This window comes from Orbicella faveolata, unplaced genomic scaffold (assembly GCF_042242905.1).
Source record: "Orbicella faveolata isolate gen_17 unplaced genomic scaffold, um_ofav_v1 contig_34, whole genome shotgun sequence".
NCBI classification, from domain to species: Eukaryota; Metazoa; Cnidaria; class Anthozoa; order Scleractinia; family Merulinidae; genus Orbicella; species Orbicella faveolata.
Genome location: NW_028301563.1, coordinates 31,315,993 through 31,341,728, shown reverse-complemented (window position 1 = coordinate 31,341,728; position 25,736 = coordinate 31,315,993). Strand labels below are relative to the sequence as shown.

Below are 25,736 nucleotides of genomic sequence, written 5' to 3'. Positions count from 1 at the left end.
CCGCTTTGTGTTCACCACCTTGCGTACTCTCCCCGCAACATCAGATCTATGCATACACACAAAGGGGACTGTTTCCGCTACACGTTTCCGCTACAGGTTCCCGCTACAGGTTCCCGCTACAGGTTCCCGCTACAGGTTCCCGCTACACGTTCCCGCCACACGTTCCCGCTACACGTTCCCGCTACACGTCCCCCGCAACATTTCCCCAACTGTGTGCCGACCGTATTGTCGAAACGCGATTTCTGAGTTTTCGCGGACAAAAACGAGTGCTATTTGCAATGAAAAGGCATCGCTAGTTGGACTTCTCTTGTATGTTATTTTTGTTTTATAGTGTTTTGTTTGATCTATGCTGCTCCACAAGCTTCTAGCTGTTAGTGGCCGACACAGCTCGTCCTTTTTTTTCTGGCTTTCGTAGCTTTAAATACATTTTCATCGCTTTCTTGGTTCTGTTAAAAAAGCTCCTTGGTTGAAGGTTTGCACAAAGGTTTGAACCTACACTTCAGTCACAAAGAGTTTTCCAGCGACCGGCGCGGGATTTTTATTGATTTTCACCACCGCAATATTATGTCAGTTTTCCGGCCGGAATCTCAGTGTTTCTATTCATGGATGGCAAGACGGGACAGTGACTGTAAAGTGTTTTGATTAACATCACTATGAAGTATGCTTTATTTTGGGCGATTCTGTCAGAAATCAGGGTCACCGAGAAAACGCTAGAAGACACAGACAATTAAAACTTTTAAACCGTGAATGGTTCATGGCTTCTTCAACAACAGGACTTACGATCTATCTTTGAACTTTAGCGTTTGGGAACATTAAAACACACGAGAGGCACTCGGGAGGAATTCTCGCGCGTGCTGTTGATAATAATGATTTTCTTTCCCTAGGGAGAGGTACTGGGTATAACAAGGTTCGGCATAGCAAAGATGAAGGAGAGCGTACTTATGCTTGCTTCTGTAAGTTTACCCTTGTAAAATAATCTAAATCTAATCTAGCCATTGATAATACTCTTTCTAGCAGGAGCTTTTGTTAAGTATTCGTATAGCGCGCGATAAACGCGAAACGCGAGACTTGCCCGGCGAGAGGCGCGGTCGCGCGTGTTTCACGTTCGTCACGCACTTTTTAAAGAACCTCACAAAGCTGCCTGTTTTGCTGCTTATGCAACTTTTTTCAGGTCAATCAGTTTATTTATCAGATTTTTAAAACTCGTTTTTCCTTTATAGTTCGAGAAGACTTCAGATCATTTGTTTGATGCCGCACTACACGGTCAGACCGACTCTATTGATGGTACGAAAAAACTTTTATACCTGCTGCGAGTTACAACAAGATTTGTGTGGTTTACTTCATCCCGTAAAACGCATCGCAAACCACGTTGAGGAATGCAGCTGTGCTAGAAAGCATCCAGTCGCGTTTATAATTTTCCATACTTTTGCCTTTAAATTTTCACGCGGCTTTACAATTTAGCGAAAAAAAAAAACGCATAGACAAATGTATGGAAAATGAAATAGCGACTGGAGGCAGCTACATTCTTCAAATTTGCATGATTAATGCAGTCGTTTGCCTTGGATCTTAACTTTGCTATTCATGAATTGTTTATAATTCAATCGTTAAGAAATTATTTACCATCGGATTCCCATGCAAACACTGAATTTTGTACGCGTGTTGCCCAAGATCTCTTCCAAAACAGTGATGAGGTCTACTCGTCACTGTAGGAACGAGAAGAAAGCTGGGGCAAGTCTCATCTCGCAGTGGCTTGTGGGACTGTTATTTTCAACGATCCCACAAGCCACTGCAAGATGAAACCCGCCCAGATTTCTTCCCGTTTCTAAACTGGCGAGTGGTAAAACCGAAGTCTGGTGTCTGTGTAGTTAATAACACATGGGTAACACTGAGTGACCATTGTAGCAATACAGGTCCATTCATCTTTAGATCCTCACCCGATAAGAAATTGAAAATACCACATTATTATTTACGTTCGTATGGTGATAGATCATTGTCGGTATCCGCGCCATCTCTTTGGAACTCTTTAGATTGTTTTAAAAAACAGTTGAAAACGTATCTTTTTCGACAGGCGTATGCCAATCTTTTGTAGTTATTAATAGTACTTCAATACGTAGAATAAGTTTTATACCAGTGATGAACCTGTAAATTTTGTTTCAGGTTTTAAAATTTTATTTTAGTACGCACACTGTAAAGCGCTTTTGGACATTTATGGAAAAAGCGCTATATAAATGACTATTATTGTTATTATTATTATTATTATTATTATTATTATTACTATTACTATTACTAATATTATTATTGTTATTATCATTATCAGTATTATTATTATTATTATTATTATTATCATTATTATTATTATTATTATTTAAAGGAGCTACGTTGCGCCTTGGGCAATGGCATCTTCAAAAATTTAGCCTCAATTTTTCAAGTTCGTCGTTTGTAATCCGTGTCAATCTTCTCCATCCTTAACCATCCTTGTTCCTTTATAGTTTAATATTATCTCTGGAGTTTTCCTATCTTAGTAAACTACTAGTTTCAGGTTTCCTTAAAATTAAAAGTAATTTTGTACGTGGCCAAAAATTACTCAAAAAACCGTGAGTGAGCTCCTTTGCTGAGGATCATAATGCCTTTGTGTTGCAGGTGTCAGTGAGTGTATTATTATGGGAATTCCCATGAGTATTGGAACTGGAATGTTCAAGCTTCTTCACAAATATCCTTTTTGTGTAAAAAAAAAAACCAGTGTTTTGAGTTTTGTGACGGACCACTTTCAAACAGCTTCACACTAAGTTTGTTGCACATCTGCGCGCACACGGCGTGGAACTGTACGGCGCATTGAAGTTGAAGTTTCCACCCCAACCGCGACTACGGTCCCTTTACCCTGACCTTAAACCCTGTGATACACTAGCCTCACGTCCAGGAGGGGTGTAGGCCGGGGGAACTTCCACTGATGTGAAAAGGTCGGCGATGCTTGTCGGAAAATGCGATTTAAGCCTTTAGAGGAGACCTATCTGGGCTGCCTAGAGCTTTATTTGACCCCTAAAAGATATTAAAACGGAAATGACAACGGGTTTTTTTGTTATGATTTCTTCGAGTGCACCCTACCAATAATGGCCTTTCGCCCTGAACTCCTCTAAGTGAGACGAAAATCCGCGAGTTACACCCCAACGGGAGAAGACTAGCATCCCCGACCTTTTCATATGAGAGGCCCCCAAGGGAAGGGGGGGGGGGGGGGGAGGGGGTTAGAAATAATCCTAGTCGCTTCATGTTGCAGCCAGCGCCGGCCTGATTGTACCCTACTCGCAGATGTTCTCTATTTCCTTTCCGGGTGGAAGGAAATGGCAGACGTTTTACCGCAGGCTAACCTGATGGGCCACTAGGCTTGAACGCAGACATTGCCTGTACTTAATTTGTGCTGCATTGCTGTAGCTTATCCTTAACATTTTCCACGCCAGACAGGACCGGGCCTCCAAGCCGCAGGAATTTGATTTTCGACAACCCTGAATTCCACTTACCGGAACCAACCGCGTCAGTTAAACGGTAGCCGTTTTGAAATGTACGTGCTGTTTGAAATGTTGAAAAGATAGTTGCAATGTTATGAAAACGAACTCTCAAAGTACATAAGGGTGTTTCATATTAAAACTGTCTTTACAATCATGACATTAACCGAAGAAATAAGCCCGCAATTAATGCGGCGAATTACCTTGGGCTCTGAGAGCCTGAACACGAGTTCAGCTGTACTTCAAGCTTATGAGGGTCCGCTTGAAGAAGGACAAAGCGCTGGTTATTACAGATGTTGTGCTGTGATCGATATGAGTTCAGTATATGAAAGTTGTAATCCCGAAGTCGAAGCAAACAGATCTTTCTTATCGCGAGTTTATCCCATTCACCAACAGCCTGTGAACAGGCTCCGCTGGAAGGGTCTGTCCGCAGCTGAAAGGACCGAGAAGGAACTGGCGAAGACTGAAGTGGCCGAGGGGGAGTGGGGTGGAGGTCGGAGCCTTGTTGATGTAATCTCGGATTGAACAGTTAGAGTGGTATCAACCAATCAGAGCCCTTTACGGATCTCACGTGAAGTTCTCGGCTTGAATCTTACTAGCGACGTTTGTTTTAGTCTTGTATTAAACTCCATGTAGTCATGATAATGTATGGGTTATTGACCAAGCGTGAGGTCAAGATGGCTGGATATCGGCCAAGTTACTTTCAGCCATCTTGGCCGAACAAGCTTGGTCAATAAAGGATCTATTACATGGCTTTCAGCGAAATGTTTCTTGCGGGACAGCGGGTAGTCCCGAGCGGGCAAGGTAGTGCCAACTTGCCAATCACAGCGTACGATTATGTTCATCTTGCCCGCTCACGGAGCTACCATATAGTAAATTACAAAATGAGCTTATTACTGTTTGGTGCACGGCACGGGAAAGTATTTCGCTTGAGGTTATAGTGTACGGACCAAGCGCAGTGAGGCCCTTGCAAAATGACCAAGAATCAAATATTTTTCCACCCGACCCCTCCTAATTTACATCAATTGGTATTAAATCACACCACCTTTTCTGAGCTTGACTTTGTTGCCAAGACGTGAAACTTTGTCAATGATCAGTCTTACGGGCGCTAATGAATTGTTGATGTGTGCGGGGCAAGATGGCTTTTTCCGGACCCGCTGACGTTATTCCGCACAGCCCCGCCCACGTCATCCCGCACAGCCCCGCCCACGTCAAACACGGTATTTTGTTTTATAGGAGCGCGTCCGCGGGCCCCCCAAGGGGTTATTTAATTTAATTTAGTTTGATGGCACTAGACAAGTTGTTTTTCCGGCTCCGTCACGTAGATAAATTTGGTGCGTACATTGTTCTATTAAGGCCATAATCCGGCCCGTTGGCAACCAATCAGATTCGTGAATTTTTTTTATAGTTTTGATTAATATGAATATTAAATGATGTTATGACTGGATTATAGCTGGGAAAAAGCAAGATCGCATCCCCTACTAAGCTAAAATTCCTAAAGAAATTAGAAATGCAGAAGGAGGTTCTACAATAAATTCTATTACTGGGCAGATACAACTCCTCTACTTTTCTTTCTATACAGTTCGTACAAATTCATAAACCTTATGTACAGTTTCATACTTGTGTGTAACGAACCGTACATCGTTATTTCACTAAATCAACCATGACGTTTTGAAATCTTTGTAATGCAGAGTCGTTGATTGAAAACTGATCTTGGTCGAGTTGAATAAGTGCGATTATATGGTACAGTTCATTTTAGTGTAGTGTGTGTAGAATTATTGGACGAGGTTGCAATATTTCCCTCATTTACAAATGATAATTTACTTACTCTAATTAGTGTCAGGAATCACCGGACGTCTGAAATGTACTGAAGAACTTGAAGAGTTTCAGTTGCGATGTTTCATTTCCAATTTTTAATTGTTCTTTCTCAAACGCAATTTCGAGAATAGGTTTTGACTGAGTTCAAATTCGACAATCGTAGATGCTTTTGCCCGATCACAAAACCAAGCGACCAGTGTCTGGCGAATTATGTTTTCCATCGGCGTTCAAATGATCTGTGAAAGCGATAATTATGATTCCCAATCGAAACTTATATCGTTTTTAGTTTAGCGCGATGTTAACTCATCTTGAATGGGTATTTTGTTGGTTTAGCTTGCAGAGGTTGGTTTGATATGAAATCGAGAAACATCTAGCTTCCAGCTTGATTTCTGATGAGAAAACTAATGCATTCAGTTATAATTCACTACGATAATGTACAGCCGTGAGTTTTCTGGTCTCGAGAGACTGAAAAAATGAAATCTCAACCACCAGATGGATATGCCCGAAATCTACATCCTCGGTCAATGTAAATTATTATCGATGTTGAACTAACAAGAAGCCAGTAAGAAGTCTTGTCACGGTTTTTTTCACGGGGTTTCTGAAATGAAATCGATGCTATTGTGTACATTTTAATGCTGAACTACACGTGTATATTGTAACAAGTTCATTAAGAGCCGTGCCACGTGGAAATATCAATGACCGTTGCTTAATTATTGCATTTACAGACACGAAAGACACTTCTATGTGCCTTTCTGTTTTAACATAGCGACTCGGTTAGCCACACGCACGCGCTTAATATTGTATGCCCGAACAAAAACTAATAATGTATCATACAGTACCACTCTTTCGGCAACTTTGATACAGCTTTTATTTTCCCCCCTTTACGGCATTCGTTTGATAAAATACAGGTACTCTGTTTTGTTCGACAAATTGAGTTGGTTTGAATTGACTTATATTCGCTCTGCAGTTTACATTTCCTCTTTTAAGGCCTTAACTCCATCTTCAAAGATGGTGCAATATCTAGAGCGAGGTTAAGAAGAGGTAATATATCGACTTTTCATCCTGAAGTCAAATGCATACTTTTCTGCAAAGATATTCAAACCTAAAGAAGGTTAGGTTTGACCTATTCAGATCACTGAAGTAAAATTATCCAGTGAATATTTCTCAGTCAGTTCAAAAGTTTTTCTTCACGCAATGAAACGCCATTTTTCAAAGTTCCTAATTTGTTGAATCCGTTTCGAAATACTGTTACAGTAGTTGACGAATTCACAATTGAAAGTTCAAAATCTAATAAAGCGATTTCAGTTTTTTGATAGCTAACTTCCATTAGTTATATAAACTTTTTTGTTACACGACTTTCTAAACACGATAAACTTTGAAACTGTTTTCCGTCTACTCGAATAGTTTTCAAAGCTCTTCACCGCGCGGTTGAATTTTACTGAAGAAAGTTTTTTTTCAACCCGATCCTTTCCGTTGCGTTGTTTAGCGTTGAATTTTCCTTACGATCAAGTGAGACATCCTTTTGTCCTGCCTAAAACGTCTCTGACTGTTTAATTCTCAGTTGAGCACGATTCACTTCAAGTTGCTAAGAGACGGAGCAAAGAATGAAATTTCGTTAAATAAGTCTCCATTGTTCTGTTGTGCTCGATTACACGACCACGTGTAGTTGGACTCGCTAGCAAACGAAATGTAAACTGTTTTTCCGGCAACAGAAATTTAACTTTGATTTCATTTATCAATCGAAAGCTAATCTTTTAAGATTAAACCCTCAATGACGACGGGATTTTTCATTCATTGAGTGAGTGTTTTTCTCCAAAAAACAACTCTTCTGAAATCTCAATCGTTCTTTCTGGTTGCGCATTGTTTAGAATGCGGGTGATGTATTCAGATCGTGAAGACCAAAACATCTCGCATGAAACTTAACTTTTGCCTGGGAAACTTGCACTTGATTTTAAAACTCGGCTCAGAATATAGTTACGATTGTTAGCTTTAAAAACTGCGTGGTCGGATGTGAGCAAGATTCCGTGTTCCCAATGCGACTTCAATCATAATCCTACACGTGTTTAGCAGACAAAAGACTCCACTTAGGCGCCTAATTTAAGCGATTTCAAAATCGAGGCACATTTTTTATTAGTCTCTCCATTGTCGCCTTTAACGGACTTCAAAAAGTGTCTTTGTGGATCTCCGATTTCGCCGTGGGTTTTAGTGAACAAGTCGTTTTATGAGGCCGCCAAGTTCATGCGGTCATTTGGAGTATTGTACGCGGGTAAACCGACAACCTTCAGCTTATCAACTTACAAAGCAAAGTTCCTGTTTGTTTTGATCAATGGGGTTGAAGGTGCCAAATGTTGGCGCGAATTGTAGCGCTCAAAAGGAAAATTAAATTAACGTCATTTTTTTCTTTTTGCGTGGCTATGTACAGCGGCCATTTGGCCCGTGCTCACAGGCGTGCATGGCATTGAAGACAAACCAACTTGTTTAAAAACAACTTTTATAATTGAATTTATTTCAATAACATATTGACACGAACACAGCTGTACAAGATAATACAGATACTTTAGTCAATAAAAGCTGTTGCGTTTTACTTGAAGTCTAACTACAGCGATATAAAATAATTTAAAAAATTACATTCAACTTTTTGCAAAAAGGGAAAGACGGTATATGGGATATCTACAAGATTTTCTTATATGTACAGATAGTTAAAATTAGATCGGTTAGGACTGAAACTCTTGGAACCCTTTCAAATACACGTCCAACTCCGAGCTTTTTATACCGTAGTGGTCTCCCACCTGTTGGCAAGAAAGAAAAAATCAGTGTTTTCATTCCGTTTCGATGAAAAAAATAGCTAATAAAGTAACAAAATTCAAAAGTTCGCAGATGTTGGGGCGGGGGTGGAAAAAAATATTGTAAGCTAGTTAACTCAAATTTTACAATACTTTAAAGAAACGCTTTTGTGGTTATTAGCTGTACCTGAAATTGGTCCATTGTTTTTGGCACGACTATAGTGACGGAAGGGTCATGCATTAGAAGGTTGGGTGCTCCTGTTCTTGTGGGCGAGATGGTTGTTACTTCAACAGGCGGTAGCTGCGCGGCAAGCACGGCCGCGGACTGCGAACCTTTCAGATAACAGCTTAACATGGCGATGTAATCAATTGCCATTCTCAACACCTCAATTTTGGAAAGTTTTTGAGGGTTTTGATCGACGCATGGAACTTTCTTCCGCAATAGTTCTAAAGCGTTGTTCAGTACGTGCCTTCGTTTCCGCTCTCTAGCGCTCGCCTTCAACCGTCGGCTTCTGTCCAGTTGAGCCCACTTTCGGTATCTCGAGTTGTCGGCTGTGTTCACTTCCTTACTCGCCGAAACAAGTGGATCGTTCGCAAGCTTGTCTTCGACTCCCTTTGTCATTTTTTTCTCTTGTACAAATGCTCTGCTTCACAGATGCTTTCTTTTCTTTCCCGCTTATGGTCGGTTCTGGGGCTATCAGCGGCTCGCTAGCTATTGTGTGTCGTAACTTATCTCTCAGTGAAGCACGCGCTGTAGCCGGGCCGTTTTAACATAACAATATGCACACACGCTTACCAAGTTGCGCGTGCTCGGAAGACAACGCTTTTGTTGTGGTGTCAATCAGCCGTCATTGAAGTGGCTTTCCGCAAAGATTATCTTGTTTTAGATTTCAGTGCGGGCGGAGAACAAAACGATACATCACAAACAGCGATTTAAAACATCGTTGTCTTGCAAACTCTTCCTTTTACCCTCCAATGTGAAGTGGGTGGGCGCACTGGAGTAGCTTTTCGCGCTGCTTGGGAACAGAGATACAAAGTCAAAATTTCATTTCTCCAAACTGATGCTATAATTTCTTTTGTACCACATCAAGACAACATCTTATCTTGTAGTTGACGACTTTTATGTTACCCCTTTTCCTAATGTTACATTAATGCTGTATTGAGAATTTAAAAATGTAATTGCTATAGACATGTGCTATTCGAGCGGTTAAAATGTGCCCTTATTATTACTATTAAACAGTGTTTACGAAGTAGCCTCACACTCAAGTAACCGAAATGTTGCTTTCATAACTGTTTTAAGTATTTTCATGTAGATATATTAAATAAGGCTCTTACATAAGTCAAGGTGAGGGTAAAGTTGAATGGAATCGATATAAACTTGTTCTAAATTCAGTTCAATTAAATCAAGATTAATTAATACATTCAGTTCACAATCCGACATATCTCCTGGGAACCTGTAAAATTGTGACAGAATGACAGCAAAGTGGGATTTGAGGAAAGTCTCAGACGTTAAAAACGTTAGTTCGGAATGTACTAGCCGTGAACGAAATTCGATATATCGGAAAGCTTGGTTAACAATATTTAGTTCTTTTGCTGTCCTTATGTCTTTGTTTGGCTCTCTTTGTTTAACTGGGCTTGCAAAATTAACCGTCGCAAAATTCCACGTGTTTTCAGAGACACGCGAGCGAGCGAGTCACATTGTATCGCTGATAGCATTGTTTACTAACAACACTCACACCAATGTCGTTATATCAACGTGTAGTTTCTCCTTACAAAATCTCTACATTGTCCGAAGGCAGGTAATGAGATTGAAGGAAATCATCAATTTTCGTCTTTAATTGCCAAATTCTTAGAACTAAAGTTCCGTCCACGTACACACTACGCTGAAGGAATTTGAAAACGGAGGTTTCACTGTGAAAACGCATCAAATGTTTTTCGTCCACACTACGCCGGAGTAATTTAAAAACGCAACAATCACGGGTCATTTTGGATTTGTGTTTGAGGAAAATTCAGTCATGGAAATCCCATGATTATCGTTTTGTCATCGTTTTCGAAAAGCTCCGTTTTCAAATGTTTTCCGTCCAGACTAAAACGGAAAGCCGGCGTTTTCAAATTCCTCCGGTTTGAAGAGCGTTTTCGAAAAGCTCCGTTTTCGTGACGGATTAATGTGGACGGTAGGCCTAACCGTAGAAATTATGCTGCATCTTCAAATTTCTGCGGCGTATTGTGGGTGCCTCCTAATATTTGAAAGTTTGCAATGGAGAGCTTCGGATGGGTTTAACTTGAGAAGTGTTTCTACAATTTCGTGCTAAGGTCATTTTATTCAACGAAAAACTGAGGTGATTATGAGCGCTTTTCGTTGCCTTATTGGCAACGTACTAAAAACCGTTGCGTAATTTTACCACTTTCATCTTTCATAATCCATTTCAGTCTTGTTCAATCTTAACTTTTCTGATTTGCTTTTATTTAATCTAAGCTCCTTGTTGATTTTCTACCGTGCCGTACCTGAATTCGCAATTAGCCAATCAGAAGCATTGTCTACTATCTGATACTTACATGATGTAAGAAATAGAAAACATGTACCGTGTTTCCATCGATTTTTAGTATAAATCTACTAGCGTTCTACCGTGAAACCTGTATTAAGCGGACCCCGGCCCATATGAAGCGGACACCCTCTATTAAGTGGAGACCAGCTTGAGTTCCTAAACTTTCTTCCCACATTAACTGTAAAATAAACCTGCATTTAGCGGTTGCTTCTGTAAAGCGGACGCGGACACCAATATTAAGCCATTTTGTTACACAAAAACCTGCAATAAGCGGACGCTTCAAGGGTTTTTTACTTCTAAAAGCTCAGCTCAGACTCCTCAGTTTAACATTGTTCAGCGATGTCGTTTTGAAGCTAAGTAGATTATTCCAGATTGATGCATTGACTGACTGGGCATTGTGCTATGAGCAGTATTTAATTACACTATGTGAGACTGTGTTACAAAAGGTTTAATAAGTAATTATTATTGCACAATATATTAGAAGCTGTTTAGAGCGGACACCTGTATTAGCGGACACTAGTGAGTGCCCCAAGGGTGTCCGCTTAATACAGACTTCACTGTATCACGAATGCCGTTCTCTGATTGGCTACGCTACTCACTGTCTATTCTGTTGTGGATAGTGAGTAGCCTAGCAGTGTGCCCTTGTTAACAAACTGGCGGCCGCTTCTTTGCGTATTCGAAATGTCTGTGAAGAGAATTTAGTTTTGAACGTCTAGTAAATTTAATACTAACACAATTAGATTATTCGTGTGTTTTTTGACTCGGGCTGCGCCATCGTCAACTATCACGCGATAGAAATCTCGAGCTCATAATCTCTTTGTTAAATGGAAACACGAGTTAAAACCAATCAGCACGCGGATTTTATTTGGGCTATTTTCTAACAGCGCATTTGACACACATGCAGAAATACGCCCGAAGAGTTAAAAATGTCACCAGTGACTAAGTTTCACAACTTCTTTAAACGTTGTTTGGAATCAATTCGCTTCTAGCATGATACTTCTTCACCCAAAGTTGTCTGAAAAATGTAAAGGATGACGTCAGCGACGATTCCAGTATTAGTATGTTGTCATGGAAACTGGCCAAGTGTGATCAGCTGTTAGAGCCATTCGTTTTTTGAGAATTGATAAAAGAAAGTCAACTGGCAATTAAAATATTCTGCTATTTCAGGGTTTAATTGGCGGAATTTGAACCATATTTTATTCCTGCACATCTCCCAGCACCGGAATAGGCCATGTTGGTATTCACGGTATTGGTCTGGGACTAGCTTGCAATGGAGGCTCATACGGACGAATATCATTAAAAAGAGATTAATGTCATTTGCATTTGAAAAGACTTCCCACATTAGCCTCAGTTACAAGCTAGTTCCAGTCCAATACCGGGAATACGAATATGGCCTATTCTTGATTTCACGTCACGTCATCTCCGCCATATTGTTTTGTTGCGTCATCCAACATGGCCGCCACGCCTTAGTAGCTCTTAGTCATTTGCAACCTCGTTCTCAGGGTCTTTTCCTTGGCTTGGGGGTGGGGCCCAAGCCAGGGAAAAGACCCTGGGAACGAGGTTAAGTCACTTCCATATCTCGGGATTGGTTGCAAGCCATCAACAGAAAACATCTTTATTATATATGAAAGAAAACACAAGAGTTTTTAGAGGGGTCCATCCCTAGTTAAGTTTATTCAAATTAAGTCACAAAATAGACACTATTGACAATTTTGCCTGTCAAGTCAGAGTGAAAAACAAGACCATTAAAATTACATCAATTTACACGACGAAAACTTCGATTGAAATAGACTTCGTTGAGCTGTGTGTCATTTACCAGGAGCTTTTTTAAAGGGTCTTATTGCCCCATTGAGAATCATAATACAAGCATACTCATCACATAAAGAAAATTTTGATAACATGCTTTGTAGCACGTTATACCAAGCTACAAAACTACACACTGACGGATCTAGAGGAGAGGGGTCGGGGACCCTTGGGGACCCCGTTTGAAAGTATTCAAAGTAGTCAGCTTCAATCTGTTAGTTCGCGAGCTTCTTTTAAAGCAGAAATCGTTGGTTTTTTGACGGTCTGTTTAAATGTGCTAGTTCGATAGCTTTTGGGTCCAAATTGCTTCTGTCGAGGCAGAAATCTTTGGTTTTTCGTCAGCTTCAATCTGTTGGTTCATGAGCTTTTGGGTCGTCATTTCTTCTATCAGAGCAGGGGTCGTTGGTTATTTTTCTCTGTTTCAATCTCTTAGTTCGTGAGCTTTTGGGTCGCTATTTCTTCTGTCGAAGCAGAGTTCGTTGGTTTTTTGGTCTGTTTCATTCTATTACTTCCTGAGCTTTTGGGTCGCCATTTCTTCTGTCGAAGCAGAGTTCGTTGCGTTTTTTTTGTCTGTTTCAATCTGTTAGTTCGTGAGCTTTTGGGTTGGCATTTTCAACGTTTCATTTCTTCTGTCAAGGCAGATATCGTTGGGTTCTTTTTGCCAGTGTCTTTAGAATTCAACCTCAGGTGATAACCGTCGTAGCTCTTTCCCCATCTCTTTCATGATTGCCATACGACATCTTTGTGGAATTCTTGCTGGTAAGCTGTTTTCTTTCAATTTCTCAGCGTAAAGTGTACTCTTGCGCAGACGTTTAACTGATTGTTCTTTCGAGAACTTTTGTTTAACACGCGAAGCTACGCACCCCATTTTTGTTCAGCTTTGGACCTCAAACTTTCTGATTAAAAGCAAACGTTAGACTTGTAGAGCGAAGTATGAATCTCTTTCAGAGTTTAGTGGTTCTTATATTCATCAACTGAGCCCGTTTTGACGAGGCCATTACGGCAAAGAAAAAGTCATGACGTTGTGTTACCTTGACGACTGGTAAACATGTTATGTTGTCTTTCTGCTACAGACGTTTGAAGGACTTTTGATTAACACGCAAAGCAACACACCACATGTTTGTCCAGCTTTGGACATCGTTTTGATACAGTGCAAGCTGCAGATTTGTAGAGCAAAGTACGATGCTCCTCTCGGAGTTTAGAGGACCTGATATTCATGAACAAACTCGTTTTGACGTGGTCACTACGGGAAAATTGAAAAGGTCTTGACGTTTATTGTTATGTGGGAGATTAAGTATGTTTTTGAAAACATTGTGTTACCTGGACGACTTGTAAACATATGCTGCTTTTGTGTTATAGAAAGACGTGGCAGAGAATTGGGTGGGGTAATTCCTTATAAGGGTAAGAGTTTCAGCCTTATAAGGACTTTCTCGACCCATTCCCCCACTACATCTTTCTGTAGCGAAGTAACAGCATAACATGTTTATCATTCACTTAGGTAACACAACGTGCATTCATAACATAACATCCTTAATCTTTTCTTTGTAACAGATTGCTATCCCATCGGTCATTTCGTTTCACACCTAATTAGGGTTTTTTAATTACGTACTTAGAAATCGTCATGTCTCGTCGTGCTTTTAATTTGTAAGTGTTGTCTTAATACGCTCAAATGAACAGCAATTATGCTATTGACACCTTACGCTGTATTACCGAAATCATAGTGTTCAGGGCGGAAGCGATCCGCGAAAATACCCTTTCACCTTTCCATTGTAACAGGCTGTTTTCCAAATGGCCATTTCATTTTAAAGCCATGTTTCAAAATGTTTCATTTCAAAACCATTTTTTTTTATTAAGAACCTTGCTAATATAGCGTTGCTACTCAATGCTGTGTTTATTTATGTTGTTAATTAGTTACTTAGGTAACGTCGTGTTTTGTAATGCCTTTAAATTGGAAGTGTTTTCTTTACACGGTCAAATCAATAACAATTTAACTAACTGACTCGAACGCTGCCAACGCTATGTTTGTTTATATTTGTTGGTAATTAGCTACCAAGGAAACACCATGTTTTGTTGTGCTTTTTAATTAAGAGTCTTTTCGTTGCCAGGTGAAATCAATAAGCACAACAACGTTGTCAACGATGGCAAACTAAGGGCCTGTTTACATGGAGGGAGGGTACCCCGGCTAACCGGGCTGCCCGGCTAGAAGGGTTGACACATAGCCCGCCTTTACATGCAACTCACCTCACCGGGACAGTGAGTGGGCTGCGTGGGCTATCTTTTGAGCGGCCGCTAAGCACAACAAACAAAATGGCCGACCAAAGAAACTTTTTGGCGGCAAGTTTAATTGTTATGTTAATGGTTACTACGAAAAAATGCACCTCACGCCGCCATGTTTTCGCGGTTTATCTCACCTCGGCTAGCTGGGATAGCCCGGCACGAACCGTTAACATGGTAAAAAGCTATCCCGCCTAGCCGGGTGCCCCGGGCAAGTACAGAGGGTGCCCCGGGCAAGTACACAGGGTGCACCGGGTAAGCGGGCTACCCTGTCTAGCATGTAAACGCTTCAATGCGTTTTCTAAAGAAACGTATGAAAAGTTAGCCCTTCCGGGGTAGCTCGGTTAGTTGGTTAGCCCGGTTAGCCGGGGCGCCCTCCCTTCATGTAAACAGGCCCTCAGTGTTTGTTAGTTGCCACGGTTGCACAATGTTTACGGTTTTTTACGAAAGCACCCTTTGATCTTTCCGTTCGAGTAAGCGGCTTTCAGATTGGTCTCTGTTTCAAAGCTATGATACTTTGATATTACGCAATGCTAGGTAATTCTTCGCGAGGCGAGGAAGGGGAAAAGTGCGTCAGGTTTGTGATATTTAGAATGATTTATAATCCGAGAATATTCGTTGCCGGTGTCGAAATTCAGACAACAATTGGCAAAACTAGAAGTTATACTTTAGTAAGAACTATGCCATCATCAGACAAAAAAATAGCTATTAAGGTAGCTATTAAATACGGTGTTAATAACAATGAAACAAAATGCAACAGTCGCGAGAAAAGATAGAGTTCTCTGTTGGATTTGAGTCCTTTGGCAAGGGAAGGTGTCCGGCGTTTGATGTAATATGCCTGTATGTCTTTTCTTTTGAACATTCTCAGATTATCAATCATACTCTATGTACTAAAACTATCAGCTGGTACTGGGTTTTGTAAAATTTGTCAGCCCAAAACTCAAGATAGGTAAGTTTTGTGTAGAATTTACGTTGAAATATATCCTTAGGCGGGTTTTTGCCGTAGTGTTTGGTCACAGGCTAAGATATTTAGAAAATTTAGGGATATCTAGATATATTGATAACTTTTTTTGCTTAGCCCTTTGTTTTCCTCGCTATCTCTTAACACAATTCTTATTTCTATGCAAGAAACAATCCAGCTCAACAATTTCTCACTTGAAAAATATACTTAATATCACTAAAAACGCTAAAGCACCAATTCCCCAAAATGGCGGATGGTGGTAACATCGAGGCGCCTGAATCTTCTTCCGTAACTCTAACTGCTGCAAGAAAATTTTTAAAATGTTGGCCTAAGTGATACAAAATCGGTGTATTCCCCCGTATGAGCCTCCATTGCAAGCTAGTTCCAGTCCAATACCGAGAATACGAATATGACGTATTCGTTCGCACACGTTTTCTCGCGTTTTGCGTCAGCTTATATTTGCTTCGAGTTTTGATTGGCTCGCTGGATTGTTTGTGTCCTATGTGATTGGCCAGAGTAATTACTTTGGTTTTGGTTTTGCGAAGCTCAATTGAAAACCGCTCTATCGTGTTTTAGTAGGTATGGCTCGGAGCTTGCCATAAACCGTAACGAAAAGTAATTGTAAAGAAATGTCATTTATGAGAAAACACGACTCAGAGATTCACAATTTTCCCTGAATCTTGAGATTCTATCACAAAATCAAATTTGATTGATTGTAATCAAAAGGAAATCAGAAGGAGACGAAAGAAAACAAAATGAAAATTTGAATTTTTTCCCCATGATTTTGCTTGAGAGAGCAGAAGCATTAACCCCACAATTTTCTTCCACGCCGCCACGTTCGTGAAACTCGGCCTTCCGCTTTCAAATGAATATATACTGAAAGTGTGACCTGCTATTATGCTATTTCTTTTTGTTCTTTTTCGCAAAACATACCGAGTTCTGTATAAAATTTAAGATTATTTTTCATAAACCGCCGTTAAAATGGGTGCGGTGAGAGGTTGAAAACTTTTGAAATTCAGCGGAGCCCGATCACATGATCATTCTGTGTTTTTGTTGATCACGTGGATACCTCGTAACACGTGATGGCCACGTGTGTTTAAATAGTCTAGAGTATAAGTAGTGTAGATGGTGTTTTTTCTCAAACTTGAGCCGCGAGAGAACTGGGGTGAGACGGTTTCTTTACATTCTCAGTTTCCAGTCTCTTCGCGGCTCGTGTTAGCTTGATTAAACAACCAATCAACCTCGTTCCTAGGGTCTTGACGGAGAAATGAGACCCTGAGAACGAGGTTGAAGCATAATGAGCTTTGCCACACCGAGACTAGAATCTAATGTCAAGAATGACATTTATAATACATTTAACAAGTCGGTGTGCAAATTCCCGCGAATATTTGAGCGCACAGGTGGTTTTATGTCACCCAAACACTCGTCTTCTGGGGCTGGGGCAAGGCGGACATTTGACTCTTCTTGACGGAAAATGGAATTTCTGGTCTGAGCTGCGTAGCAGACGTACGGTTGATAAACTGCATTTGAACGAGTCGGAGGGTGCGCGAGCCACGAGAGAGCAAGGACAACGAGAGCGAGAACACGCGCGTGGACGCAGACACGCAAGCCACTCGCCACGCGTGTCGCACTGCTCCGACTCGCGCGCCGTTTCTGTTATTCAGAGTATGGCATTGCTTTTAATAAATTAGTTAATTAAAAATATAGACAACGATCCCAGACCAACAAATGCGATACAAGAACCATTCGGTTGTACGCTGTTACGTTAAGGTCCTAAGGAGATCAGCAACTTAAATCTCCTTACAATATGTCAATGCAGAGTCAGGTAGAATGGTGTGGAGAATGAGGTAAACAATCAACTACTGAGAAGATACTGTCTTGGTGCGCCTCCAGAAAAACTAGCATTTAAAAAGAGGCATGGACTAAGTCAGACGAATTAATCGAGTAATTTTTTTATTATTTTTTAGCCTCTCCAGCTTGTAACATTTTTCTTTTTTGCAGCTTTAATATGTACAAATAAAATAAATAAATTTTTTTCGAAATTGAGCTATTCTCATAAAGTAAGATAATTTATTCGTTTTGATGGCATAATGTATATTTTGTAAGTTGATTCCATATTTCTCTGTTTTACTCTTTCTGTCGCGACAGGAGACATCTGCCTTTCCGGTCCAAACAAATTATGAATAAATTATTCCAACACTTCTGTAATTATTCCTTCATTGACTGTCTTTTTCGCCCTGTGGGAGAAAAAAATATAACGCAATTAAATCATGTCAACCTTTTCTTGTTTTCAAATGCGTTTAACGCGGATAAGTCCTTTGTCTTTAAGGCCGTATTATTCCTCACTCGTTGTCCAATTTAACAAAAACTCTGTCACGCACGATTTTCAGAATCCCTGATCACGTTGAAGCAAGAGATCTTTTGAGATTTCCTGTAGCTTTGAATAATGAATAATTTTCGCGAACCGATCTGATGCCTGTCAATATTCATAAACATCCCCCGACTGCGGATTTCTGGCACAATCCCATTTTCATTCGCTAAGATTTATTACTTCTTCAATTTTCTACAATGTGTTTGCAAAGCAGGTGGACTCGTCCAAATTAGTGCTCCTTTGTTTCAATACCCCCAGCCATTTCATTGGTTGATGTCGGAGTTTTAATATACAACAAAAAAGAAGTTTACTTCAACAGGAGTCCAGGTGTTACTAAGTGAATTCGATTCTGGTTTCTCGGCGTTTTGAGATCAATAGATGAAAGCGCATTAAAGAGCCTAGATGAGAGCTCGCATTTTCTTCCAACCGTGATTAGTGTTTTTCGCTCAAACCTTGTTTGTAGATTTCCCGTTTATTAAACACAATACATTTCCTGATACAAAATTGCTGCACAAGCTTTCAAGATCAGGCTAATAAACAGCACAAAATTGGACCTATAAATGTACATATAGATATATATTTTCTGCGTGGCGAAAATATATAAAAGATGGGAATTATTCAAAGTAAAATGAGATCATTTTCGGTATATTTCTCGACGAATTACGACCTATTTAACAAATCGTGTCTTTCGCCTAAATTGTTTGTAGCGATTTTGTACTCGCATATCCTAACACATTTTCCTAGCGATGTTTTAAAATGTAACTTATAACCTAAAATTGTATTCGTTCGGTGTTTTTTTAAGGCAGAAAAAATTATTCCATACTCACTCTTTCCGCCTCGCTCTGCCTTCAGTTTGAAGTGCCTGCGTACATTGGTCCACGCACTCAGCGAAATGTTTAAGTGATTTTGTTGATGTATCGTTCTCAGCCAAATACGACAGCGCCGAGATGTAACTCGTAGCCAATCTCAGAATCGCTAGCTTGGAAAGCTTCTGATCGCTGGAGTAACACGGAACAGCTCTTCGCAAACCTTCGAAAGCCTCGCTCATGATGTGAATTCTCGAGCGCTCTCGAGCGTTGGCAATCAGTCGTCGAGACCTGTTAGACTGCCTCCACGACAGTGCCTTCTTGAGTTTTGAGCGGGCCTTTTTACCACCCTGACATCTCTTCTTTTTTCCGCTAGACATGTTTTCTTCATTTTCCTCTTCCAAAGGCGCTTCTTCTGTTTCCGCGATCAGGTCTTTCGTCGGTTCTTGTCGTGGAGCAGCGCTGTAGTTTAATGATCCCATGGACTGCCCATATACCGACGTTTTTATCACAGTAATATCACACATGGAGCTCAAAAAAACACGTTTAAATGAAGGATTTTTCGCGCCTGGTGCCCTTAATTTGCGGCTTTCTCGTCGTGATTGATAACGTTTTATGTCTTGGCCAGAAAGCAGGACGATTTTTACGGCTTCACAATGTTATGCCTGCCTCGTAGCTTGCGCTGTCACCAATGAGTGTGATGTGTCTAAACACCTGGTTTCGTTTTGCTCGCTTCACAGAGCGATGTTTTCTTGTTCTTCTAACATCCAAGATCTGTCATTTTCTATTAGCATTTTTGATCACCACCTGCCTCTAAAACACAAAGAGTTCCGAGATTGTTTATCATTTAGTTTGGCAAACACTTATTCGCAATCACCCCTAAACGATTGTTGACCGATGGCGAACGTGACACATCAAATGTCAATTTCCCGCCCTATACAAATGGTTTTCTTTGGTCGTTGTAACAGGTGCGGCGACAGAAAGATGTTGTTTGATAATTGCGTTATTACTCACGGCTAATGGCGTCTTTTCAAAGAAAAACATCCTAAAATGGGCTGAATTTAATACAAAGCAACGCCTCGTTTTTAAAGCAGATATCCCTTGTCAGTTCTAAGACAGCTGTTTAAAAATCTCCTTGCTCTGATCGAGTTTAGAGTGAAGTTCCTTTGTTTGTCGTTCTCTTTGTCTTTAAACCTCGCAGGTGCTGTGTTTTGTGTTACTGGTTACTCGGCCTCAATTTGTCCCAATGCAGCTACCAATTGTTTTCCAAACGATTCATTTGCATAAAGAAAAGATCAAAGGGACAGAAAGCTTTTTATTTGTAACATCCGTAGTGCGCTGACATAGCCTGGCACTCGTTCTTGTAACAATTTGTTCGCGATGGATGAATGAATGTAAAACTTCAAACCACGCGCTGAATTTGTATTAACTAAGCAAAATCAACAAAAAGCACTTCATCGAGAATTTTGCTACATTCCGGATAACAAAAACTAAACTGGATTTCACCGAGTGAAAAACACGCGATGAAACTAAAATGATTCACTTTGAATCAGTATTCAGTTTTTTTGTGAAACCAAAAAGCTCATGAAAGCTGAATTAACATTTAAGGACAAACAAAGTCATTCATAGATCATATGAGCTTACCATAATCCGGACATGATAGAAGACATGCTTACAGAATGAATCGAAAAATCGCAATGCTTATTGCCTTGAAACAAGTGGTTAGTTTTGATTGTATGCTTTTTTAAAAAAGATATGTAATGATCAACTCCATTTCTGTTAGCAAAAAAAAAAAAACAAAAAACAAAAAAGCAAATGTCCCTTTGGGTAAACATGCGAACGAAACAGTGACATATTCGAAATGTTTTATTCAAGGCGCTTTGTTTAAGTCAGCTAAACCGAAAAAAAGCAAAAGTTTTTCATTTTGTATTTTATTTGTGTTTCTCTGTCGTCAAAGAAGCCTTGATAGGCCGGAGGGTTGAAGCGGGCGGGAACACTTCGAAATTTACCTCAAATTCCCAGATTCTGTGATTTCTCATATTCAGCATTTTATAAACTTTGAGAGATTTTCGCATTACAGTCTATAAGAAGCTTAACAAAAAGGGAGATCAGTTAAAAACCGTTCTCGTGCCGAGTTTATTATAATTTGTGTCTCTGAATTGCCTCGGCTCAGCACTTGAGTAAGATCGCTCCCAAATTAATGAGCCATTAATTTCCCATATTCGATGTATCATTAGATTTAGTTGCATGCAGAGTTACCCTTTTACTTGCGAATTAGACGTTGACTGATTATGTTAGAAAATTTGCCATCTGTCACGCAAACTGGATTTAATCAATTCACGGCTTTGCGAATTTATAAAGCGGTACAAAAATCGTTTGAAGCATAAAATGCTGGCGTATTTGGCCTTTCTGTGTGTTCGTAATAAGCACAAAAAGTCGGTGACCCTGCGTTAGCGGGTTGGGAAGGCAGGATATTTAGTTCAGATCTCAGCAAAATTAACTTTCCTTAGTTTGAGACCTTTATGATCAAGGAAAGAAATAGCTATTTGCGAATGTTTAATACCATGGAATAGACGTATTCGGCTAGCGTTTTAGATTCTTGTTACCACCCAATTCAGACCACGTGATGTTACAGTTGTGCAATTTGCCACACGCAACTGGTGATTGCATGTCGAGTGTGTGCAAACACAACAGTTGTAACCTCCCAAATGAATCATCACATGACCTGAATTGGATGGCAACCAGATGGATGTTAGCCGAATCCGTATATTGCTCAATATTTTGAGTGTAAAGTAGCAAGTCCTAAAGCGTGTGAGAGATGCTGTAATTTTATTTGTTATACTTCCCAACTCAAATACGTTTTCCGATTGGAGGAGAACGTGTCACGTGTCGTGGGTCAAAACTCACTAACTCCGCAGGGAAACAACAACTTGAACTTTCGACTCGCACGTGATCAGGTCGTGTTCCTTAAAACCGCGGCAAATTTGTGAGCCAGCCGGAGTCAAGCAAGCGATTATTTCGCATTTTTTTCTATTTTTGAGTTGGGAAGTATATCAAAACACTTAATGACTGGTCCCGCGGGAAACGGTGAGTTTTGTTTCCCCTCGACCTCAATGCTCCCGAGGCGAAGCCGAGGGGAACATTGCGGGTCTCGGGAAAGCAAAACTCACTGTTTCCCTTGGGGTCAGTCATTAAGTGCGTAATGCTTTCCTTCAGAAATGAACGCTCCTTCGAACGATTCCTTTAACGCGTTATCGAAGGAAGACCATAAATATTTTCAGTTCTTCGCCTCTTCAGACTCAAACAAATTCGAGACTGGTGGCCAGTCCACCATTGAAAATTTTATACACCTCTTGCGCAGTCACCGCACATACAACTTCGTACCCAGATCCCGGCCTGCACGCCTGGTCGTCGAGGATCTGAGACGAAGTTAGATCACTTGAAGTTCGCTCAGTAATTGACCTGCAATTATTTTAATGCTTTAATCTATGGCAATGGAAAAAAGGAATAGGATTAAACCTGTTCAAAAATCCAACCCCTACTCGCCGCAAATTTTGTATTGCTTATTCGCGTATTACCCAGGCCTACTCTGCTGCATCGGGCAATTAAGCGTTCGGCGGCGAGCAGCTAAGAACATCAACATAGGCCTCAGTTGATGAAGCGGCAAAAATACGATTCACTAAAACGATAACAAGAACTCCAACTGATATCGCTTTTGTAAACAATGTGTTTTATTTCAGATAGCTTAACGAGATTCACCTCTGAACATGCATGTTTTTAAGAAATAGAAAACATGTTCCGTTTTCTATCGAGTTTCAGTATAAATCTACTAGCGTTCTATCACGCATGCCGTTCTCTGATTGGCTACGCTGCTCACTATCTATTCTGTTGTAGATAGTGAGTAGTCTAGCAATGAGCGCTTGTCAACAAAATGGCGGCCGCTTCTTTGCGTTTTTGAACTGTCTGTGTAGAGGATTTAGATAACATTTTGAACGACTAGTAGACTTATACTAAAACAACCTCTCTGTTTCTATGCCTGACAGTCGAACTCGGGCTGTGCCCTCGTCAACTATCACGCGATAGAAATCTCGAGCTCAAAATCTAATTGTTAAATAGGGAGATCGAGAGAAAGAGAGAACGGGGGAACGAGAGAACGAGAAATGTTGTGGAGACACAAGTTGACAGGCGAGTGTTTCCAAAGCTTTTACGAGTTGTCCCAAACTATCACCAGTGTTTCTATTAAACAATTAGATTATGATCTCGCGGTTTCTATTTAAACAATAGAGTGTTTCTGTCGAGGAACTATCGGCTGATAGTTGCCCCACGGAAATTTGATCTTCCTAAAACAAATATTTGCCCGAGAAGCGTAGCTTCGAGAGCAAATATGCTAGTTTTAAGAACATCAAATTTCCAAGGGGACTATCAGGCCGATAGTCCCTCGACAGAAACACTCTGTTGTCTTCATTGTTCACCACTAAATTTTCTTCCGCGCGCCAGCTCGAAACTCGTATTGAATTATTTTCAAATGTTTTGGATGAAAGCCGTGAAAGCCAAATGTAAAATTTGAAAAGGAAAACAGAACAAAACCCACTAATACAATTTCAGTTGTTTGTTTTCAAGAAGCCCGCATGTTTACAGAAACATTTTCACGGAATACTATCCATCCGGGTATTTTTTTCGGACGGGCACTATGGGCTGACAGTGTCTCTCCGCGGATGAACACTATCGCGTCACATGATCAGTTTAAACCAATAAGAATCGGAGAAAATTTAGTAGCGAACTATAACGCGTGATAGTTGATGAGCTAGGCCGCAACCAAGTCAACTATAGAAATCGAGAGCGAATAGTCTTATTATTTTAGTATAAATCTACTAGTCGTTCAACACTTAATCCAAATTCTCTTCACGGACACCTGGAAAACGCAAAGAAGCGGTCGCCAAGCGCATACTGTTGCGCTACTCACTATCTACAATTTATACTAAAACTCGATAGAAACGCGGAGAGCATGTTTTCTATTTCCTTCAGAAAATTCCGGGACGAAGAAAAAGAAAAATAACTTGTTTACTTTGATAAGCAAAAGGTAAATTCTCTCAGCTCGCGCCACGCCACCATTACGTCAACAGCTCGTGCTAGTTCTATATTTTTATCGAGTTATAAAAGCACGATTTTAAACCAATCAGCGCACGTATTTTCCTCGGGCTATTTTCTAAAGCTCTTAATGTCATCCCACAATCTCCTTACTTTTCTCCATTCATTCCTTACTAGTTGGGCGAGTTGGGAGAGTTTTTAGATTGAGACAATTTTAAGGAGAAATGTGGCTTTATTACTTTCACGCTCATTATGTCGCTATTTTGGAATTTTGAACGACGATTGCTCAATATTTCTTTCTTCTTCAGAAATTTTCTTGGAAAAACACAATGACGCAATGTTATCAGAGTTTTTTTCATTATTCCCTGATCTCACCTCCTCGGATGTCTCGATAAATTCCCCGCTCTCCCCCATTCTCTGTCCCTTCCCGTCACCGCCCAAACCACGAATACGCCGAAAAAATTTACCACTTAGTGCAGAACGGATTTCTACTGCACGTCTGTGACAAGATCACAACAAATTCGTATTCAGTGAAATCAGAAAATATGATTTCACAAGGAAAACATGAAATTCACTTTTACCATCTTGTCATGAGCTAACAATTCGTGTATTCCGCACATTTTAATTCCTAAAGGCTGGTTTTCACTAGAGCATAAGCACAAGCACAAGCATAAGCATAAGCACAAGTGAAAACGGCCACGACATAAACATAAGCATAAGCTGAAACATAAGAAGAACAAACCCACTCATTTGTCTTGTGCAGTTTTCACTAGTAACACGCTCGACATAAGCATAAGCATAAGCACAAGAAAAGCGAACAGTTCCGTTTTTCTTGTGCTTATGCTTATGTCGAACACGTTACTAGTGAAAACTGCACAAGGCAAATAAGTGGGTTCGTTCTTCTTATGTTTCAGCTTATGCTTATGTTTATGTCGCGCCTGTTTTCAATTGTGCTTATGCTTATGCTTATGCTTGTGCTTATGTTCTAGTGAAAACCAGCCTTAATAGGTTTTATAACATAACTAAAGCAAAGCGCGCGCTCTGATTGGTTAACTTAGCGTCTACTATTTGCCCATGGGCGTACGCTGCTGACGTGTGTGCTAATGTTTACAAAGCAAATCTTTTGACAGACATTGTTTCCAAAGTAATGGCCGACGTCCTTCTCCCAGAAATGCGAAACTGTCTTCACAGTTGTGTGAAGATGAAACTTTATCGAGTTACTGGTGTGCAGTCGGTTGTCATGAATGAATTTTCGCGCGCTTGTTTTCTCTTGTCATGTAAGACTACACGAACATTTTTTTGTGATGTAGCTCAATAAAAGGACTTCTGTTGTTCAATGTCTCAATGTTATGTTATAAAACAAATGGTAAACGCCATAGCGTGTACTATTGAGTTATGGATGCACGCGGGAGGTTGCTAAGCACGAAAGAAGCGTAAGAGTCGCACGAGGCGATAGCCGAGTGCGACTCTAGCTTCTTGAGTGCTTAGCAAACCTCCCAAGCGTTTACAATTTGTTAATTGGCTATCTAAATATAGCGATATGACAGAATGATGTTTGCTTTTGAGGACTAGAAATTGTGGCAAGAAATCAAGCAGCAAACAATGGCAGCTGATTGCGTTTAATTCGTGACTTCCTTTGAGGATTTCAATAGTTGCTCTTTTTCTCCTGTCAAACAACAGAGATAAAACTCCGCATGAGTTGAAAAATTAAATTCTCCTCATTCAGAATTTTCACACATTTCTTTTGATTTTAGTTGTGATAATTTGGCGACACATCAATACAATGATA

The 25,736-nt window shown here is 40.3% G+C and overlaps 3 protein-coding genes across 3 annotated transcripts in view; 1 reads left to right on the top strand and 2 right to left on the bottom strand.

The window, feature by feature from the left end:
- Window positions 1-3,806, top strand: part of LOC110060508 (DNA-directed RNA polymerase III subunit RPC1-like) — a 31,174-nt gene extending 27,368 nt beyond the window's left edge. Inside the window, exons 39-42 of the mRNA XM_089271675.1 lie at window positions 885-953; window positions 1,221-1,284; window positions 2,641-2,710; window positions 3,448-3,806. Of these exons, the coding sequence (XP_089127801.1) occupies window positions 885-953; window positions 1,221-1,284; window positions 2,641-2,710; window positions 3,448-3,541 (297 nt within the window). The 3' untranslated portion in view covers window positions 3,542-3,806. The remainder of the gene's footprint in view (window positions 1-884; window positions 954-1,220; window positions 1,285-2,640; window positions 2,711-3,447) is intronic.
- A 3,983-nt stretch (window positions 3,807-7,789) lies between these two features.
- Window positions 7,790-8,850, bottom strand: LOC110060493 (uncharacterized). The gene is made up of 2 exons (XM_020767276.2): window positions 8,286-8,850; window positions 7,790-8,104 (listed from the first exon to the last, which is right to left on the bottom strand). Exons 1-2 carry the CDS (start codon window positions 8,718-8,720, stop codon window positions 8,030-8,032), a joined length of 510 nt encoding a protein of 169 aa, XP_020622935.1. The 5' UTR covers window positions 8,721-8,850; the 3' UTR covers window positions 7,790-8,029.
- Window positions 8,851-17,618: 8,768 nt separating this feature from the next.
- On the bottom strand, window positions 17,619-19,749 carry LOC110060505 (uncharacterized). The gene is made up of 2 exons (XM_020767288.2): window positions 18,881-19,749; window positions 17,619-17,919 (listed from the first exon to the last, which is right to left on the bottom strand). The coding sequence occupies exons 1-2, from the start codon at window positions 19,384-19,386 to the stop codon at window positions 17,871-17,873; spliced, it is 555 nt and encodes a 184-aa protein (XP_020622947.2). The 5' UTR covers window positions 19,387-19,749; the 3' UTR covers window positions 17,619-17,870.
- Window positions 19,750-25,736: the final 5,987 nt, after the last annotated feature.

Excerpts from the sequence above, each read along its gene's own strand:
- LOC110060505 (XM_020767288.2), bottom strand. The coding sequence starts at position 19,386 with ATGTGTGATATTACTGTGATAAAAACGTCGGTATATGGGCAGTCCATG. Across the intron at positions 17,920-18,880 it reads GGCAGAGCGAGGCGGAAAGA|GGCGAAAAAGACAGTCAATG; the intron begins GTGAGTATGGAA and ends TTTCTCCCACAG.
- LOC110060493 (XM_020767276.2), bottom strand. The coding sequence starts at position 8,720 with ATGACAAAGGGAGTCGAAGACAAGCTTGCGAACGATCCACTTGTTTCG. Across the intron at positions 8,105-8,285 it reads AAACAATGGACCAATTTCAG|GTGGGAGACCACTACGGTAT; the intron begins GTACAGCTAATA and ends TCTTGCCAACAG.